The sequence below is a fragment of the Pristiophorus japonicus genome, chromosome 4, assembly GCF_044704955.1.
Source record: "Pristiophorus japonicus isolate sPriJap1 chromosome 4, sPriJap1.hap1, whole genome shotgun sequence".
Taxonomy (NCBI): domain Eukaryota; kingdom Metazoa; phylum Chordata; class Chondrichthyes; family Pristiophoridae; genus Pristiophorus; species Pristiophorus japonicus.
In genome coordinates this window covers 93,739,219-93,753,623 of record NC_091980.1, presented here as the reverse complement: position 1 = coordinate 93,753,623, position 14,405 = coordinate 93,739,219, and the positions used below count along the sequence as shown (strand labels likewise).

At 44.7% G+C, this 14,405-nt stretch overlaps 1 protein-coding gene across 4 annotated transcripts in view; it reads right to left on the bottom strand.

The window, feature by feature from the left end:
• sh3tc2 (SH3 domain and tetratricopeptide repeats 2) overlaps positions 1 to 14,405 on the bottom strand; it is a 114,942-nt gene that overhangs the window by 59,137 nt on the left and 41,400 nt on the right. For all 4 annotated transcript variants that reach the window (XM_070878429.1, XM_070878432.1, XM_070878433.1 and 1 more), the window contains one exon: positions 13,803 to 13,946. In XM_070878429.1, coding sequence (XP_070734530.1) covers positions 13,803 to 13,946 — 144 coding nt within the window. The remainder of the gene's footprint in view (positions 1 to 13,802; positions 13,947 to 14,405) is intronic.

Sequence of the window (14,405 nt, the reverse complement as noted above, 5' to 3'; positions counted from 1 at the left end):
TTTGCTAGTTGATTCCTGAGATGAAGGGGTTGACTTATGAAGAAAGGATGAGCAGATTGGGCCTCTACTCATTGGAGTTTAGAAGAATGAGAGCTGATCTTATTGAAATATATAAGCTACTGAGGGGGCTCGAAAAGGTAGATGATTCCCCTCGTGGGGGAGTCTAGAACTAGGAGGCATAGTTTCAGAATAAGGGGTCGCAAATTTAAAACTGAGATGAGGAGGAATTTCTTCTCTCAAAGGGTTGTAAATCTGTGGAATTCTCTGCCCCAGTGAGCTGTGGAGGCTGGGTCATTGAATATAATTAAGGTGGAGATAGACAGATTTTTGAGCGATAAGGGAGTAAAGGGTTATGGGGAGCTGAGACCATGATCAGAACAGCTATAACCTTATTGAATGGTGGAGCAGACTTGAGGGGCCAAATAGCCTACTCCTGCTCCTATTTCTTATGTTCTTATGTTCTTAATCTTTTTAATAAAGTCCATTGTTTTGGAAAATCTGGTCGAAGCCCATCGGAAAAGTCCTACAGAACCAATGTATACTGGATGCCTGTACTTCAGACTTGTCAGCTCAAGTACCAAATCTCAATACATAGCCAAGCAAACAGCCCTGCTCAACAATTCTACATATGGTGGAATTCGGAGTTGATGATGTCAGCACTGAGTGACTCGGAGTTTCTCCAACCTGCTCACGCTATGCACTGGATGACGACAAATGAATATGTTTGGTGAGGACTACAGCTATAATTTGAAAAGTAGCCCCTTCAAGTAGTGAAAGAGGCCTAAAACCACTGGAACTGTGCATATGTCAGAAATACTGTCTCACTCTAGCTGCAGAATGGGCACACTGCAAGAGTATTGGTACAATGCCTTATGTGGCCAATGCACGCTAGAGCAGCTGGGAAGAATGCTCAACACGGAGCCCACCACTGCAGACCCTTGCCCTTGACAGATAGTAAAACTTCTTGCCAAAGACAAAGGTGAGGAAATGGATAGCAACAGCAACGAACATAGGGGGGCCGAAATTCAGCTCCCAAAATAAGGGCTGCTACTGTCCGTTTGCAGCGGCCATGCGGCGGAGTCGAGCGGTCGCCGATTTCTGGTCGAATGGCCATCGCAAGCTAAATTCAGCAGGGAGGTTCTTCTGCCGGTCCCCACTTCTGCCCCGCCACTGCCGAGCAGTCGTGCGTGCATCATCAGTGCGCTGGCACCCCCCCACCTCCCGCAATAATTTAACCATAAAAATCTTATTGCCACTGAGTGGTGCCCCAACAGCTTTTTCTGTCAGTGCACCTTTGATTCCCTCCGCAAGCCCTGGCTGCGCGGCAGCCATTAACGGCAAAGGTCCAATACTGCGGCCACCATTTTATTTTTTTGCCATCTGACTTCCATATCGGCTGGATTATTCTGTCCCCTGGTTTGGCCGGGTCACCAACAGGCAGCCTTTCAGCCCCGCTGGCCCGGCCGAAACCCTCCCTGGTGGTCCAGTGTCCGATCGCGACTGATGGCCGATTCTCTTCCCTTTAATGGAGGCGAGATATGTGGTGATGCAGATGTGCAATGACGTCACCACCGCTCCGCTGTTGAGTGACAGCAGCGGAGAATCCATCCCGCCTCCACTTTGCCCCTCAACAGCATTTACCACTGCACTACCACCCCCTTTATGACTGACTTCCGGGCTAATTCAAACAAAAGTCAAAGAGCTGAATTTCACGAAAGAGGGGATCTCTTCCGAAATAACAGTAAAAACTCTTAAAAAAGAGTGGATGCGCCAGCTTTCAGGTGGGACTGGATTTTGGCCCCAGGATATCTCTCCATGCAAGTGGAATGACTAGGGAGCTGGCTCAATTTACGAGTTACCTGATTTAAGTGGTGATGATCGGCTCTAGCTGACTGGCAGAGAGATTAGACAGCACTAGGATTAGACATGAAGTAAATGTCTGAGCCAGGACCAAGTCTGAATCTTACTTGTTGCTGTGTGTTGGTCCCAGGAAGGAGATCAAAGTGAAAGACAATCAAAAAAAATCACATTGTTGCTTTTTTAATTAAAAGATAACCCTTCACTTTGCTGTGCAAAACTATGGTTGGAATCCTACCCAACTGACACTGACAACTCCAACCATAAAATAAATAACTGATTGTTACTATTAGTAAGAGCAATATTTTATTATACCCGTGGTTTTAAAATAGGCAACAGGCAATAATTCTGCCAGTTCATGTCCGATTAATTCTATCCTTATGTTGATTTTCAGCTGGCTCATTTCACTTTGCAGTCCATTCTGGTTGATATTGGTTGGTGTTGTTTCAAGGTGGCTCCTGGGGTGGAAGCTCCTTTCTGACCTGCTCAACTGTATCCGTGGTCATCCATGGCCATGCTTTGCCCTTCTTCCCCAAATCTCCGTTCTACAACTGCTTTAAGTTATCCTGTCTCTGTTAATGAAGGCATTTCAGCCCAAACTACAAGTTCAACCTGCAAGTTTAAAGCTATAAATTCATAGCCCACTTTCATTCCCAGCATGCCTCAGAGCTTGCATCAGCTGGAACTCTGAACAAACCTGATTTCTTTCACTGGCGAACAGGACTTCATTGCTCTACCGACTGCACTGTTTGATTCATTGGCTGTGGCTTTGCTCTGCTTTCAGTCGCTTCAAGTCTTTGCTCTGAATTCTTCGTCAAATTTGTTTCCAATCTCCTGGACTTCAGTGGACATCGCTCGACTATGTTTCTGCTTTGATCTACACTAGATTACACTGCTATGTTTCTACACTGGACTGCACTGGATCATACCGTAAGACTGCTTGCTGTTTCTCCACCTCTGCTGCTAAACTTTATTTTTCATTTAACTGCAACTGTGTCTATGCTGAATTGGTTCTAATGGTTTTTCAGCTCTGATGGTTTCTTGCTAACAGTTGCTGTTTCACCCGTTCTACCGGTTTTCAACTTTACTGGCCGTTGGTTGTGGTTTTACAGCGATCTACTGTGATCCACTAACATATGACAACATCAGCATCATCTTTCTGCACCACTACCGACTCTCCTTCCTACAGCACACCCTCGAACTCTCTACACTTCAAATAGCTTCTGGACTTCACTCGTCTGCTTTGGACAGCGGTTCGTCGATGCTCCGTGTCGACCCCATCCTCTTCATGTTGGCTTTGTCCTTCCATGGGATCTCTGGCTTTGACCCTGGTCTCCCAACTATTGTATCCCATTAAAACAGGCCTTGAACCTGAGCTTTTCCATGTGTCGCTACGGGTGCACACTTTGGCTCCGGCTCCGAGCCATTCAATACTTTTCCACTTTTACCCCTGTCCTTTTTTCTTGATACATCCCTGACCGTTCTCTCCTGTCATCATGCCTCCTTTCATCTCTTCTCTCTTGGATACTCTACCCTCCCAAATCCTTACACCAATCCTTCATTATTCTTCGACCTTCCTACTCTCCTGACCCCATCCCAGAAGACTCTCTCCTAGGTAAGTCTACAGCTTCACTCTGTGCCTGTCTGGGCATCCTACGAAGGGCCCATTGAGGCAATCGTCACTGCCTCCTTATGAGCAGCAACTCCAACTGTCCCGTCCTACTCTCTCGTCGACCTTCCTACCCAGCATACCCACTGGAGGCTAATCTTGCCAACCTCCTCCCTGTACAACTTATCTCCCCAGCACTGACCCTGTGCACACTGGCAGTGGGGCAGCCAAGATCTTCTTCCAGAATGTCCGTTCGCTTGTGAACAAGGTCCTTCCCATCCATGAGCGTACTGTGGATGATAGCATCGACATCATTGTCTTGATGAAAACCTGGTTGTAGGGCAATGACACATTACCCTTAAATGAAGCCTCCCTGCCTGGCTATATCTTCCACCACTTTCCCCCCTCAGACGTGTGGCTCCATTCATCAAATCACACCTTGGTCTGTCCCTCTACTCTTACAGCACTTTCTCTTCCTTGAGCATCTCACCTTATTCCACCCCTCTCACCTCTCATTTAAAATTCTTATTCTCTACTGTCCACCCAAGCACCAGTAAAATGTTATTATCGATATTTCTTCACTAATTTCCTCCCTCTGCACCAAAAGACTTCTCATTCTTGGTGTTTCCAAACTCCATCTCAATTCGTCATGCTCTCTCACCTCTGAGTTCACTAGCCTCCTATCTCTCCCTTAATTGCTCCCTTCATGTAAACTCCACAACCCATATTCACGGCCAGCCCCTCAACCTTGCCATGTCTCGTGGCCTCGCTACACACATTGGGTCAATTGCAGATAAGGCCATCTCTGACCACTTCCTCGTATCGCTCTCCACCCACATACCTCTTCCACCCTCTCCAAACGCTACCTCCTTCTGTGTCTGTCCCTGGAAAAAACTCTCTCCCGACTCTCTTACAACTGCACTTAGGAACTCTCAACTGTCCAGCCTTTGGCCCATCATTCACAATGACATTTCTGCAGCTACTGATCTGCTCAATCACACCCTCACCACCACCTTTGATGCCCTAGTCCCTGTTAAAACAACCTCCAAACTCCCTTTCCTCTCCAAAGTCATTTAACTTGTTGTCGCTTCCCAAATCCGTGCTAATATTTCCAGCAATTTCATGTTTGAATCCCTCCAATCCGGTTTCCGTACCTGCCACAGTACCGAATTGGCTCTCATCAAAGTCACAAATGACATTCTTTGTGACTGCGACAGAGGCAAATTATCCCTCCTCATCCTTCTTGACTTATCTGCAGCCTTTGACATAGTTGACCACTATTCTTCTCCAATGTCTCTCCGCCATCGTCCAGCTGAGTGGCACATCACTTGTCTGGTTCCATTCTTATCTATCTAATCATAGCCAGAGAATCACCTGCAACAGCTTCTCTTCCCGCCCCGCATTGTTACTTCGATGATTTTAGTTTATGATTTAGATGAGGGGATTAAATGTAGTATCTCCAAATTTGCGGATGACACTAAGTTGGGTGGCAGTGTGAGCTGCGAGGAGGATGCTATGAGGCTGCAGAGTGACTTGGATAGGTTAGGTGAGTGAGCAAATGCATGGCAGATGAAGTAGAATGTGGATAAATGTGAGGTTATCCACTTTGGTGGTAAAAACAGAGAGGCAGACTATTATCTGAACAGATTAGGAAAAGGGGAGGTGCAACGAGACCTGGGTGTCATGGTACATCAGTCATTGAAGGTTGGCATGCAGGTACAGCAGGCGGTTAAGAAAGCAAATGGCATGTTGGCCTTCATAGCGAGGGGATTTGAGTACAGCGGCAGGGAAGTGTTACTGCAGTTATACAGGGCCTTGGTGAGGCCACATCTGGAGTATTGTGTACAGTTTTGGTCTCCTAACTTGAGGAAGGACATTCTTGCTATTGAGGGAGTGCAGCAAAGGTTCACCAGACTGATTCCCGGGATGGCGGGACTGACATATCAAGAAAGACTGGATCAGCTGGGCTTGTATTCATTGGATCTCATAAAATGTTTAAAATTCTGATGGGTTTAGACAGGTTAGATGCAGGAAGAATGTTCCCAATGTTGGGGAAGTCCAGAACCAGGGGTCAGTCGAATGATAAGGGGTAAGCCATTTAGGACCGAGATGAGGAGAAACTTCTTCACCCAGAGAGTGGTGAACCTGTGGAATTCTCTACCACAGAAAGTTGTTGAGGCCAATTCACTAAATATATTCAAAAAGGAGTTAGATGTAGTCCTTACTACTAGGGGGATCAAGTGGTATGGCGAGAAAGCAGGAATGGGGTACTGAAGTTGCATGTTCAGCCATGAACTCATTGAATGGCAGTGCAGGCTCGAGGGGCCGAATGGCCTACTCCTGCACCTATTTTCTATGTTTCTATGTCCCCCAAGGATCTATCCTGCCCCCCTCCTATTTCTCATCTACATGTTGCCCCTTGGTGACATCATCCGAAAATACAGCGTCAGTTTCCACATGTACGCTGATGACATCCAGCTCTACCTCACTACCACTTCTCTCGACCCCTCCTCGGTCTGTAAATTGTCAGACTGCTTGTCCGACATCCAGTTCTGGATGAGCAGAAATTTTCTCCAATTGATTATTAGGAAGACCAAAGCCATTGTTTTGGTTCCCGCCTCAAACTCCGTTCCCTAGACACTAACTCCATTCCTCTCTCCAACTCCTGTCTGAGGTTGAACCAGATTGTTTGCAACCTTGGTGTCATATCTGACCCTGATATGAGCTTTCGACCACATATCCACAGCATAACTAAGACCGCCTATTTCTCCCTCCGTAACATCGCCCATCTCTGCCCTTGCCTCGTCTCATCCGCTGCTGAAGCCCTCATCCATGCCTTTGTTACCTCTAGACTTGACAATTCTAATGCACTCCTGGCTGGCTTCCCACATTCTATCCTACATAAACTAGAAGTGATCCAAAACTTGGCTGCCCGTGTCCTAACTCGCACCAAGTCCCGTTCACCCATCACCTCTGTGCTCACTGGCCTACATTGGCTTCCAGTTAAGCAATGCCTTAATTTCAAAATTCACATCCTTGTTTTCAAATCCCTCCATGACCTCGCCCCTGCCTATCTCTATAATCTCCTCCAGCCTCACAACTCCCCGAGATGTCTGTGCTCTTTGATTTTTGTCCTCTTGAGCATCCCTGATTATGATCGCTCAACCATTCTTAGCCGTGCCTTCTGTTGCTTAGGCCCTAAGCTCTGGAATTCCCTGCCTAAGCCTCTCCACCTCTCTTTCCTCCTTCATGACACTCCTTAAAACCTGTCTCTTTGACCAAGCTTTTGGTCACCTGCCCTAATTGCTCCTTATGTGGCTCGGTGTCAAATGTTTTGTCTCATAATACTCCTGTGAAGCACACTGGGAAGTTTCACTACATTAAAGGTGCTAAATAATTGCAAGTTGTTGTTATTGTTGTTGATGTTGATATGAGGGTGCATTTAGACCAGGGATGTCCAAACATTTATAGTTGGCAATGGGGGGAGGGTTGAGGCTGTGGTTGGTGGGGGGATGGGGAATGCTGGTTATACCTGTCAAAGGTAGTGAGCGGACCACATATGATTACGTAGCAATGAAAGCTCCCATATACAAAAATGTGAGACTCCTCCACACAGAACAAATGCAAGATCAGCTACATACAAAACATCAAACTCTTTCTCCCTTGTCCTGATTAAGGTAGAAGAGCTATTGAGTTACCCAAGCTCGTTCTCATTGTTAGCAATGTGAATGTGAAGTGAAAATAGAGCCTTGAGTGTAGGTGCTCCAGCTAGCCATGAGATGCAGGTGACACTATTAATTAGAAAAGCTTTATACAGAGGATAAAGTTGGTGAGAGTTGCAGGAACTGATGAATGGCCCATGAGGTCTCGAGAGGTTCAGGAGAACATGGTCAAGGGGAGCCACTGTAACGGTGGAATAGCCTGGAAATCTGTATTGGTTCAGGGTGGTTGGAGAAGCTCAAGTGGAGGACAGAAGAAGCAGCAATAGATTTTTCTGTCAAGCCAGAAAGAGAGGAGCTGGGAAACTCAGAGTTACAGGAAATGGCTCACGATTGAAACTGCGGAGTTTTGGCAGTAATCACAGACAGGAGTAGCCAATAAGCTGTAGAAGAAGTGTGCTCTGAGGGGAGAGAAGCTCTGGAGCCTGAAATGGAGAAGAAGAGAGAATAGGAAGTGCTGTCTGGGGTACAGGGGAGTCGCAGAGGAGAGGTCGTTAGGCACATAGTGGAGATTGAAGGCACGGGATATGCATGAGGCAAACGGCAAATCTTGGAAGGAGAGCAGAAAGTAACGGTGAGGTTGTGTGATCCAAGATTTGGATTAGGGTGACTCAGATAGCCAGATGAGCAGAGTGGGCAGTGGGAATTAAGGTCTGCCTGGTGCTGCAGGACTGACTTCCCCCAGTCTTCTGAAGTTTGAAAACATGGAAGCTTCAGCTCTTTAAAGTTCCCAGATTGTGAGGATGGATAAAGGTTGATTCCTATTCAGTGCAAAAGGCTACTCCTTATTGGCCAAAATCTATCAATCATGGAGCAGTCTTCAGGCCCAGGTGGTTTAAAGAACTGAAGTCAAAAGAAGTGTGCAGCAATGAGGTGGAACAGCAGTCAATTCATGGGCCATATCAAAGGAGCTCACTGGCTGCATTTGTACACTCTGCATTTGTAGACTGCAGTCCAAGACCAGTAGCTGTATTTTGGGAGTACAAAGTCTATTCTGCCTGGCTGAAACTTCAATTTTTCTGCCATGTTCTGTACATGTTTTTTACATGTGTGCACATCCCCTCTCCCAACACTTGTCTAAACAATTATATTATTTTTGGGAAGGATTAAAAAGTGTCCAGCAACCTGGATGCATCAAAACTGTTTTTTTTTAATTCATTCACGGGACGTGGGTGTTGCTGGCAAGGCCAGCATTTATTGCCCATCTCTAATTTCCCTTGAGCGGGTGGTGGTAAGTCACCTTCTTGAATAGGTGGCTTGCTAGGCCATTTCAGAGGGCAGTTAAGATTCAACCACATTACTGTGGGTCTGGAGTCACATATAGGCCAGACCAGGTAAGGACGCAGATTTCCTTCCCTAAAGGACATTAGTGAATCAGATGGGTTTTTGGTTTCCATTAGTTTTTTTTTTTTTTACAGATTTTTAAATATGAACTCACATCTCCGGATCATTTGTCCAGGCCTCTGGATTAGTAGTCCAGTAACATCACCACTATGTTACCATACCTCTATTTCCACTTCATGTTCACATTTCTAACAATGAGACCAAACTTTGGTAACTCAATAGCTCTTCTACTTTAATCGGGACAGGAGAGGAAGAGCTTGAATTTTTGTATGAAGTATTAAACATTTGAAACATCCCTATTTAAAATGTGGACGTTTAAGACCCCAAAGAGTGTTTATATCCCATTTACTGTATAGGTTGCATCCAATACCAAGTAGACCATCTGTGTAAAGTAAACAAAATCACTTGCTGTATTGTTGGGAGTACCAAGACTCCTGTTGGGAAGAGCTTTCCTGGGGTGTCTCTAGCTACTGGGTACCACTGAAACTATAAAGAGCTGCTGCCATGACAACAGATCAGGCTGAGCTAGTTGGACAAGGCCATGGGCTGAGTACAGGCCACCAATGCCAGGTCACCTTTGTCATGCTGGCCTGAAGGCACTTTCCCCTCAACATTGAGAAAGGTCCCAGCTGGATTGGTAAAGCAACTTTGCACTAACTGTACATGTGCAGAAGTTGCATGTTGCAATTGCTTTAAAGTTATATTAGCAACTTTCAAACAACTGCTCATGCACACATCTCATAAATGTGAAGTTGCAATTGTTGTTCAACCTGCCTCGCAGTGTAAATGCGGCAGATGTGTCAGTAAAGCAAACAGGTATCGGAGCAGACTATTGTAAGTGGAACATGAGGCTGCCTGCCATCTGTACACTGGTTAAGCTAAGGGGCTGCTATTTTTGGTGCTGAGAATAGGCTTTGGATTGCACTGTAAACTCATAACATTATTGCAATACATGTTCTTCTACAGAAACAAACTGTGGAAGGAAGTGCAGTTAGGTGTTGACATGTACTGCAGTACAGACCGATCGGATGTAAATCTGTTTCTGGGATTTAGACACAACAAATTTATAATCTTATCTTTGCTCAACAGAAAGTGAAAAGTAAAAGCTAAATACTTCACCACAAGGCTAAAGAGGGGAAAAAATAATTTAAGTAAAGTGAGATCAGATTCCCCGGTCGGGCACTCTGGCAAGGAACATCACTCATGAGGAGTGTTAGTGAGGAAATGACAAACCAGCAGCCTGTGATTTTCCCTCATTCCTTGCCAGTAAGTGCCCCACTGGGGAATCAACCATGCCAACCCAGGATGCTCTCACATATCATCAAGCTGTCAGCTCAAAAGCAGCATTTGAAGAGCCCTAAAAGGCATGTCAGTCATCCCAATTGAGATGTGGGCCTTGATATTAACCCCCCTCCCCCACGACAGGCAAAAGCAAAAGGAAGAGGTGACAGTGTCCTGATGTTGATTTAAATGGAGCAGGTAAGTTTCTTCACATTAGCAGGGTGCATTGCACAGCACTCCAGAGGTGCATCATTCCCTGATCATGGGACAGAAAAGGACTTCTTTCAAGCCCTTTCAGCACGATAATAAACTTCAGCGATTTACATTGTGCTTTAAGTAAAAAGATAAAAGTCTTCACCATAAAAGCAGTGACAGGTGGTCCTATGAATTCTAAAGCCTGTGTTAGCCATCCAATGCTAGTTCATCCTTCAGTACTTCAAGGTTCAGTACTTCCTGCTTCATGCAGTTCCTCGTTAATATCGCTGTCTGCCACATGGGAGACCGGGGTGCAATTCAATGATGGGGATAGATGATGATACAAAAATTGTCCGTGTGGTTGATAGTGAGGAAGAAAGCTGTAGACTGCAAGAAGATATTAATGGACTGGTCAGGTGGGCAGAGAAGTGGTAAATGGAATTCAAATGGAGAAGTGAGAAGTAATGCATTTAGGGAGGGCTGGCAAGGGAATACACAATAAATGGTCGGACACTGAAAAGTGTAGAGGTACAGAGGGACCGTAGAGTGCATGCTCACAGATCCCTGAAGGTAGCAGGACAGGTAGATAAGGTGGTTAAGAAGGCATATGGGATGCTTTCCTTTATTAGCCAAGGCAATGAATGTAAGAGCAGGAAGGTTATGCTTGAACTGTATAAAATACTAGTTAGGTCACAGCTAGAGCACTGTGTGCAGTTCTGGTCACCACATTATAGGAAAGATGTGATTGGACTAGAGAGGGTACAGAAGAGAGTTATGAGGATGTTGCCAGGACTGGAGAATTTTAGCTAGGTGGAAAGATTGGAGAGGTTAGGGAGGTTTTTCCTGGAACAGATATGGCTGAGGGGAGCCTTAATTGAGGTGTATAAAATGATGAGGGGCCTAGATAGAATGGATAGGAAGAACCTATTTCCCCTCGATGAGAGGTCAATAACCAGGGGCATAGATTCAAGGTAATTGTTAGGATTGTTAGAAGGAATAGAGAGGAGTTGAGGAGAAATATTTTCACCCTGAGGGTGATGGGGATCTGGAACTCACCCTAAAAGGGTGGTAGAGGCAGAAACCTTCATCACATTTAAAAGTACTTGGATATGTACTTGAATTGCATAACCTACAAGGTTACGGACCAAGAGCTGGAAAGTATGATTAGGCTGGGTAGCTCTTTTTCAGCCAACACAAACACGATGGGCTGAATGGTTTCCTTCTTTGCTGTAAATTTCTCTGATTCTCTGATTGTATAATAACAGTGCATGCAAAATACTGCCTTTAGTAATCAATTAGCCCATGAGAAAAAAAACGTTTTTACAAATGATTTTAATTTGGCTCCTACATCCAGTCGATGTGATTATAAAATCAAACCAGTCTCTGGGTTAGTCTGTTATTATTTGGAGTCTTGCCCAAAAGTAACATTGCAGAATGAAGGCCATTAATGAACCTTCGGAGAGCACAGTATTCTGATTCAGCTTCTGGTGAAACCTCTGGATATTACGAAAGGCAAGTCCTATTGGAATTCTACTCTTTTAAGTCATTGAATTGGAGTATACCTGGCAAACTATCAATTTGCTGGGATTACATGATAAATTCTAAATCAAAAGTTGTGCCAGCTGTGATGCGAGGGGAAATGTTTCTGTTTTTAGTAAAAATATTATTAAAAGCTCCAATTAGGCCTATTCCATAAGGTTGAATCGGAAGTAAAACTGACACTTTAAAACCTGCACCAGTATTCCAAAATGGTATCGTTTTTTTTGATCAGAATCTTGGAAAGTAATTTTTAGCTGTAACTGAAGCTGTATAAACCCGACTATCGTAATGAGAAAATCCTGCGATTAGATTCCTTATACACCAAGCTCCAAACCTCAGCTGTAATTCACTCAACAGGAGCATAAATTGGGGAATCAGATGCACTGACCTTCACACCTGATTCACAGATCTGCACTCCCATCAAACAAGACCTCACCAGAAATTCAGCTAAAGATTTCTAACATTGGCGGCCATGCTTTCAAGTTCCCTAAGCTCTGGAACTCCCTCCCTACACTTCCTGTCTCTCTCCCTCTCGCTCCTCCTTTAAGACACACCTTAAAACCTACCTCTTTCACTTGTGCAAATATCTCCTTTTGTGACTCTGTGTCAGATTTTGTCTCATAACACTCCTGTGAAATGCCTTGGGATATTTTACTATGTTAAAGGTGCTTTGTAAATGCAAGTTGTTGTTGTAAATTCAGTCTTTGCAAATTTTCCTGGCCAGCAAATCTCGGTGAGAAAATACACTGGGCCGAGTTTACTTTCAGGTGCACAGGCGATCAGCAGGTGGAGCATAGCTTCCACTGTCCATTGTTACCACAATGAGGCCCAAGCCATTTTGAAGCCTGGGTTTAACTTGCACACAAGCAATGAGCTATGGGCACCAAAGCGGCATTCTGAGGCAGATTACTGGTTGGAGAAGGCAGGAAATCAGCCAGCTCCACATAGCAGCCAGACGACAGTCGGAACCTAGTGGAGGGGAGGGAGGTGATCCCAGGGTGGAGGCATTGCATAGGCTGTCAGTGGGACAGTTTTTTTGTGGGCCAAGGAGGAGCACTCCTGATGAGCGGTCCCTTTAAGAACTGCTAGTTAAGTTGCTCACCGCCAGTAAAAATGGGTAGCGCATGCGCGGCACATGATACTCCCCATGTGTACCGCAAAATTGTAATCGGGATCCTATGTATGTCATAGCACTCCAATATGCATATTGCAAATGGCTTCCTGCCTAAAGCAGGCAGGCATTCTGACCGCCCATCTCAGGACCCTACCCAAGAGCCGGAGCACCAATGGGACAAGTGACCCATAGCCATTTTCAGGCTGTTACCACTCCATTTACACTAGGCAGGGGCACTGAAAGTCAGCCCCACTAATTCCACACTGCAGGCAGATGGTTGGGAGCTTTCAGTTGGGTGATGTGACACATTTCAACCTCTCTGGAAGGGACCCAAGTGTAAAATCATGGATCTGACTGGTAGGTTTGGTATTCTGCAAGTGAATATTAATATGTTTACTTTGTGATAAATGCTGATAAAGCAACGAATTGAACACCTGACACTTTACATTCAGCACAGCAAAAGACTGCAAGATTTATTAAAAGCAAATTTATTAAATTGTGTAGTGTCAGTAGTGTACACATTGATGAGTTTTACTGCTGGCTGCCCTTGTGTGCCATGAGCTTCCTGTTGACTCTGGAGGTGCTACTGACAACTGAATGCTCCCTTATATAAGCTGCAAAAAATTAAGAAGGGTACCTACCTGTATCTGTTATTAACTCTGATCGACCTATATCAATGCCAGTGTTTCCCTAGTCATTGTGAGCTTATTACTTTCAAAGTCAACTGTCACTTGTACAGGACTATATAATAGCACAGAATTGCTGCTGACATGAGTGCCAACTGGCTGTTCCAGTGCTACTACACACATGTGGAGGGTGCCTCTTCATGATGATCTAAAGTTATGCTGATGGGGTTACTTCAATCTTCAGATCACTCAATACTCATCAGATCAGGTGCCTTCATGTTCCTGAAAATGTGTTGGTGGTTTTCAAATGTAATTTCACATTTTGAACATGTAATTTAGCTTAAAAGCCAATTGCTGGAATACAGAAAAGGAAAGGAATCTGATTCTGAAATTGGATTTAGAGATCCAAAAAATTATAATTGTGACGCTGAATTCCAATTCACTTGACCCTGTTCATGTCAAATTTCCATATTCAGGGCCCATTTCTGGTCCAACACATCCATCTTTCATTATCTTACCTTCCTGAAATAGAAGGTCCAAATACATCATTGACAAATCGGCTTCATTCACTTCAACCTGAATCTTCACGTCTTCCACAAGAGCAACATTCAACCAGAAACGTTGATCTAACAACAAGTTCTCCAAACATCGACCAACAAACCCTAAGAGAATAGAATATTAGAAAAAAATGGGGTTAAATGCTGAGGTTCTTTGTCACTTGGTGTACACATTTTTGTTAAAATGGCAAAATACTTGATTTGTCAGCTAGGTATGTTCTCCCTGCTCCTGAAGGCATTGGTTCATCCTGAGATACAATTCCATGGGTGCCCGACATCCTCAGTTAATTTATCCAAGTGGCTATTTTACTATGTGACCTTAAACTGTGCATTTTGTAAGACTAATCAGCCTTTGAGTACATCACAACTAAGTGAAGTCCAGTCCACAACATATCTCTACACATATGCACTTTCCAGCAGGGGTCATTGGATAATGAACAGGGTCATCGACCTGATTTTCCACCTCCCTCATTTTTGTGTTCGAGAGTGTTCAAATTTTCTGTGTTTTGGGGCTTGCATTGCTGCATAAACATATAGCCAACTCACTGGTTTTCACATGAGCAT